The 6,575-nt window shown below is 42.6% G+C and overlaps 1 protein-coding gene across 1 annotated transcript in view; it reads right to left on the reverse strand.

Moving 5' to 3' along the window:
• LOC139411120 (aminopeptidase O (putative)) overlaps positions 1 to 6,575 on the reverse strand; it is a 121,362-nt gene that overhangs the window by 72,282 nt on the left and 42,505 nt on the right. The window contains exons 6-7 of the mRNA XM_071156990.1: positions 6,467 to 6,575; positions 445 to 551 (exon numbers count right to left, since the gene is read on the reverse strand). The exon at positions 6,467 to 6,575 is cut by the window's right edge and continues 120 nt beyond it. Coding sequence (XP_071013091.1) covers positions 445 to 551; positions 6,467 to 6,575 — 216 coding nt within the window. The remainder of the gene's footprint in view (positions 1 to 444; positions 552 to 6,466) is intronic.

Below are 6,575 nucleotides of genomic sequence, written 5' to 3' on the forward strand. Positions count from 1 at the left end.
CCCAGAGGTGACAAGGTCAGAATCAGTCGTTCTGCCCCAGAACAAGGCGGTTAACCCACTGTTCCCCGGTAGGCCATCATTGTTAAATGAAGAAAAAATGTATCTTGTCCTGACAGGTGCCAATAAACCTTGCACCAATCACGCCCTCCCCCCTCCGGCACACCCTATGCATGGCCACACCTGCTCCACCTGAATCTCAGGAATGCACTGTGATGTTATCTCCACCCCGACACATACACATACAGCTCTACCCACAAGTTATCGTCAATGTTGAAAGAGTATATTGGATGATAACCATTGCCACAGACTCTACAGCTACAAACAAATGGATTTGCATTTACAATTGTGCTGAGAGGCAAACGGTAAGGCACGGATAACAGACCAACCACCAACAAATAGTCAGTCAGATAGACTGACAGGCCAGTTAACCAATGAGAAATGGACCTGAGGATCTGCAGCTGCTCCTCTGAGTTCTGTAGTTCGTCTGAGAGTCTCCTCCACCTCAGCAGAGCCTTGAGTTGAGACTGTTCCTCTGTCTCTTTGCTGGACAACTACACAGAGAGAAAGATGTAAGGGAGGAGGAGGGACAGAGAGACCAGAGCGAGACAAAGAGAAAGAGAGAACGACAGAGAGGGTGATTATAAAAAAGGATACATGTGGAGTAATACCAGTAGTAAGCCAAATGGAATCCTATTCACTATAGTCCATTATTACCCTATGGGACCTGGTCAAAAGTAGCACTTTATAGGGAATAGGGTGCTACTTGGGATGCAGCCCATGTCAGGGTTTAACTGTTGTCAGGGTTTAACTGTGTGCACTGAGCCAAACTCATGTCATAAAAGTGACATGATTAAAGAGCATAGACAAAAGAAGAACATTTCTGGGTAATTCTAGATGCCGAGGGGAAGACTGTGGGAGGATTGTCACTATACAGGCTTGAAAAACAACTTCACCCTCCTTTTCTCCTTCTTTCCACTGTCTTTATGATGGGATGAAGAGTTTTACTTTATGTTGGAACCAAACGTTCCATGACAGTAAGTCTAATTTGCACTGGATACAGTTTTGGTTTCAACCAATTTGAAATGTCAAGCTGAGTTTAGTCACTTTACCAAACTGCTCTGTATATAGTATATGGCTCTGGATGATACAAATCACGAGAAGAACAACGTTCGGTAATTGTATATGGTGAGGAAAAAAAGAGTGTGTACTTGGAAACAATCCACTTTAGGGCTGTTCCGGACGAAATAAAATCTTGGTCGACTGAGAGTCATCTGTATGCATCTATATGCACGGACATTGTCTGATGCTTTAAGCTCTCTGTTTGAGGAAATAATTAAGACATACAAATGACCGGGCCAGGCTCAGACTTGCTGCGCTGTGTAAAAATAAATTGACAGTGAGCAACTGTGAGACTGGCACCCGTTGTCTCTCTCTCTCCTCCCTGCTGCAGCGACCACCACAGATCATCAACAGTGTTTATCGCACTGTCTGTGTTGCTGAAGCTGCAACATAATTACCGCCATTTCTGACCTAAATGTTTTGTTACCGAAATCCCTCATTTGTTTAGGATAAACATTCCCAATAAATGTGTTTATACCGAACTCTGAACACCGTAACACGTGACAGCAAAATAGATGCAGATGACGTGACAAATATACTCAAAACGGGGGAATGTTTACTGGTTGCTCAGGAGGCAAAGGGGAAGTCAGATGTGTGGAAGACATTTGACTAATTGTGGAAAATATTGGAGATCAAGAAACAGAAGGAGCAAGCGCTGTGTGCATATTATGTGTGCCAAACAGGTGCTGCTAGATTATAATATCATTTTTCTGACCATTTGGAACAATGTAGACAACACAAAATAAATGAAAAGCGTACCAGAGAATCTGTTGTAAAGCCTTTATTACAGAAAAATACTAAAAACAGTCACATGCATTCAAAAATGCAATTGTCAAAATGGAATGCTTTATTTATTGTTTACGCTAATTATTCATGGGACACTTTGTTATTTTATTTTTACAACAAATGCTTGATTGTATTTCAAATCATGAATGACTATGCTGTGTGATGACATGAACAAATGAATGATTGATCGATACAGTAGCCTACAGTTGAAGTCAGAATGAAGACAGGACGCACCTGCTAAAATCGGTTTCCTATTGAACATACTTCTTTCCGTAAGAAGTATTATAGTTTGATTACATTTTAGGGTATCCGAGGAGTAATTAGAAATGTATTTTGACTCGTTAGAGGTAGATTTTCAGATTCCTTTCTCTGCATGTTGAAAGAGTGGATTACTCAAATTGATGGCGCCAACTAAACTGGGCGCCATCAACTTTTTGGGATATAAAGCAGAATTTTATCCAACAAAACGACACTACATGTTATAGCTGGGATCCTTTGGATGACAAACCAGAGGAACATTTTCAAAAAGTAAGTGAATATTTAATCGCTATTAAGTGAATTTATGAAACCTGTGACGGTGGAAAAATATTTTGATGTGGGGCCCCATCCTCAAACAATCGCATGGCATGTTTTCGCTGTAATAGCTACTGTAAATCAGCCAGTGCAGTTAAATTAACAAGAACTTAGTCTTTCAACCGATATAAGACACTTATATGTACCTAAATGTTTAATATCCATATTTATTTATGATTATTTATTTGAATTGCGCGCCCTCCAGGTTCACCGGACGTTGCCCTGCTTGTTTTTTTCATTTTTCTTCTTATTTTTTAATTTTACCCCCTTTTTTCTCCCCAATTTCATGGTATCCAATTAGTAATCCAGTTAGTAGCTACTATCTTGTCTCATCGCTACAACTCCCGTACGGGCCCGGGAGAGACGAAGGTTGAAAGTCATGCGTCCTCCGATACACAACCCAACCAAGCCGCACTGCTTCTTAACACAGCGCGCATCCAACCCGGAAGCCAGCCGCACCAACGTGTCATAGGAAACACCGTGCACCTGCCAACCTTGGCTAGCGTGCACTGCGCCCGGCCCGCCACAGGAGTCGCTGGTGCGCGATGAGACAAGGATATCCCTACCGGCCAAACCCTCCCTAACCCGGACGACGCTATGCCAATTGTGCGTCGCCCCACGGACCTCCCGGTCGCGGCCGGTTACGACAGAGACTGGGCGCGAACCCAAAGTCTGTGGTGGCGCCCTTAACCACTGCGCCACCCGGGAGGCCGGGACTCTCGTTTTTCAACCACTCCACAAATTTCTTGTTAACAAACTCTAGTTTTGGCAAGTCGGTTAGGGCATCTACTTTGTGCATGACAAGTCATTTTTCTAACAATTGTTTACAGACAGATCATTTAACTTATAATTCACTGTATCAAAATTCCAATTCAGAAGTTTACATACACTAAGTTGACTGTGCCTTTAAACAGCTTGGAAAATTCCAGAAAATTATGTCATGGCTTTAGAAGCTTCTGGCTAATTGACATCATTTGAGTCAATTGGAGGTGTACCTGTGGATGTATTTCAAGGCCTACCTTCAAACTCAGTGCCTCTTTGCTTGACATCATGGGAAAATCAAAAGAAATCAAGATGTCAGAAAAATTATTGTAGACCTCCACAAGTCTGGTTCATCATTGGGAGCAATTTCCAAATGCCTGAAGGTACCACGCTCATCTGTACAAACAATAGTACACAAGTATAAACACCATGGGATCACACAGCCGCCATACCGCTCAGGAAGGAGAAGTTTCTGTATCCTAGAGATGAACGTACTTTGGTGCAAAAAGTGAAAATAAATCCCAGAACAACAGCAAAGGACCTTGTGAAGATGCTGGAGTAAACAGGTACAAAAGTATTTATATCCACAGTAAAACGAGTCCTATATCGACATAACCTGAAAGGCCGCTCAGCAAGGAAGAAGCCACTGCTCCAAAACCGCCATAAAAAAGCCAGACTACAGTTTGCAACTACACATGGTGACAAAGATCGCACTTTTTGGAGAATTGTCTTCTTGTCTGATGAAACAAAAATAGATATGTTTGGCCATAATGACCATTGTTTTGTTTGGAGGAAAAAGGGGGATGCTTGCAAGTCGAAGAACACCATCCCAACCGTGAAGCACGGGTGTGGCAGCATCATGTTGTCGGGGTGCTTTGCTGCAGGAGGGACTGGTGCTCTTCACAAAATAGATGGCATCATGAAGGGGGTAAATTATGCGGATATATTGAAGCAAATCTCAAGACATCAGTCAGGATGTTAAAGTTTGGTCGCAAATGGGTCTTCCAAACAATGACCCCAAGCATACTTCCAAAGTTGTGGCAAAATGGTTTAAGGACAACAAAGTCAAGGAGTGGCCATCACAAAACCCTGACCTCAATCCTATAGACAATTTGTGGGCAGAACTGAAAAAGCGTGTGCGAGCAAGGAGGCCTACAAACCTGACTCAGTTACACCAGCTCTGTCAGGAGGAATGGGCCAATATTCACCCAACTTACTGTGGGACGCTTGTGGACGGCTACCCGAAACGTTTAACCCAAGTTAAACAATGTAAAGGCAATGCTACCAAATACTAATTGAGTGCATGTAAACTTCTGACCCACTGGGAATGTGATGAAAGAAATAAAAGCTGAAATCATTTATTCTCTCTACTATTATTCTGACATTTCACATTCTTAAAATAAAGTGGTGATCCTAACTGACCTAAGACGGGAATTTTTACTCTGATTAAATATCAGGAGTTGTGAAAAACTGAGTTGAAATGTATTTGGCTAAGGTGTATGTAAACTTCCGACTTCAACTGTGTATAAGTATTGCAATATAGGCCTAATTAAGTGATGGTATTAAGACCAAACAGGATGCGCTCTTAGGCCTACAGCTCGATGGTGGTTATGCAAGGCTGCTATACTAAGCCTACTAATGATAACGACGTTACTTATTATTATATTGACGATCATAATACAAATAGCAATAATAACAATAAGGAGGAGACCAAGAAAAACTATTATGATAAATATTATTTTTGAGACAATTTGGAACAGTGTAAACAACACTAAATACATTATAAGTTATATCAAAGTGGCTTTTATTACAGCATAGCAAAGATTATCCTACGTGTGATGTTGCGTGAGGCCATTAAACAAACACTCAAACAGGGAACAGAAGCAGGATCTGTCTTATTTCTGGCGATATATATGGATGATTTATAAAGCCAGGCACATTTAACAGTCAGGCTATTGATTATAGACCTAAATAAGTTGGGGTGTCCTCTCTCCTCACCTTCCTTAGACGATTAAGGCAAGGGCTGTTTTCTCTTCTCCTAACGCCGCTGCTACCTCCGATACTCTGGTGGACTTTGCCATTATGCACATAGCAACATGGTCTAGGAAAAGACGCCAAATCATCAGCACACGGTTGCTTCAGAAACCGCGGACAGCGACCGCTATCCAACGCAGGGAGAAAGATAATTTGTCATAAAAGAATGTTATTTTTATAAGTGTTGCACCATTGTCCTTAACCATATACAATTTCAGCAGCACATGACTTAGTTGATGGACTGTGCCACCCCCACGGCCTCCACAATGGATTAGTCCACTGAGAAAGGTGCAAATCAGTCTTGTACTCTTATGAATATTTTTGTGTTGTTTTTTGCCACTGCTCGATTACAGAAATCTCGGCCGACCAACAGCCTATCAACCAAACAATGGAGCAGCCGACTAAATGGGGGTCAGCCCTAATCCACTTCATCCATTTTCTCCTCTTTCCTCCCTTTTATTTTTATCCATTGTACCTTTCAAGTGATGCCTTTGAGATTCGGGGAGGCATTTTGCACCAGCAAATGGCAGTGAGCAGAATACCCCGAATACTTCAAATGACTGGAACAGGCATGTTATTCTATGCCAGTTCCAAATACTGCAACTTGCGGTTTATCGTGTGCATCACCTTCATCACGCAGATTCCAAGACTCGGGTGAAATATTATTCCCCTTATAAACGCACATCTTTGACGAAAGGTTTCAAATGTAATTGTGCTTCGAGCTGTAATGAGTTTTACGGTATGTTTTGCACAGGTCTGTGCTCTTTTGTGTGACTAAAACGCCAACCTCAAACTCTCAAAGCCTTGTTCCAAGACATCAGTGATCACACACTGTCCGAAGATGCTGTCCAGTATCCTGCTGTGACTCATCTCTCCTCTATATAGGTCTGTATAGTCCAATACACCTGCCGTGCTCTGGCCCAGGTTGGCCCTGAAAGTATGTAGCAAAGCCCTCACTGATCTGCAGGTTGCCATAGCAGCAAACATAATAACACATAGCTGTCCAACCCATCTGCTTATTGCTCTTTGACTGGCCCTGGGTAGACATTACCCCTAAACACAGATCTAGGATCAGCTCACTTTACCCCAATCATAACCTTAATCATGAGGTGGGGGAAATGCATAAACCTTAGGTCAGTGTGTGTCTGGGAGTAAACTCTGTTTTGACAAGGGACAGCTGATAGTCTAGTACCTGCTGTGCCCGGGCCCAGATGATGTCCTCCAGGTAGGTGGCAAAGCCCTCACTGATCCACTCCTCTGTCCAGTCCCGGGCCCCGATGGCCAGGCCAAACCACGAGTGG

Source organism: Oncorhynchus clarkii, chromosome 6 (assembly GCF_045791955.1).
Source record: "Oncorhynchus clarkii lewisi isolate Uvic-CL-2024 chromosome 6, UVic_Ocla_1.0, whole genome shotgun sequence".
Taxonomy (NCBI): domain Eukaryota; kingdom Metazoa; phylum Chordata; class Actinopteri; order Salmoniformes; family Salmonidae; genus Oncorhynchus; species Oncorhynchus clarkii.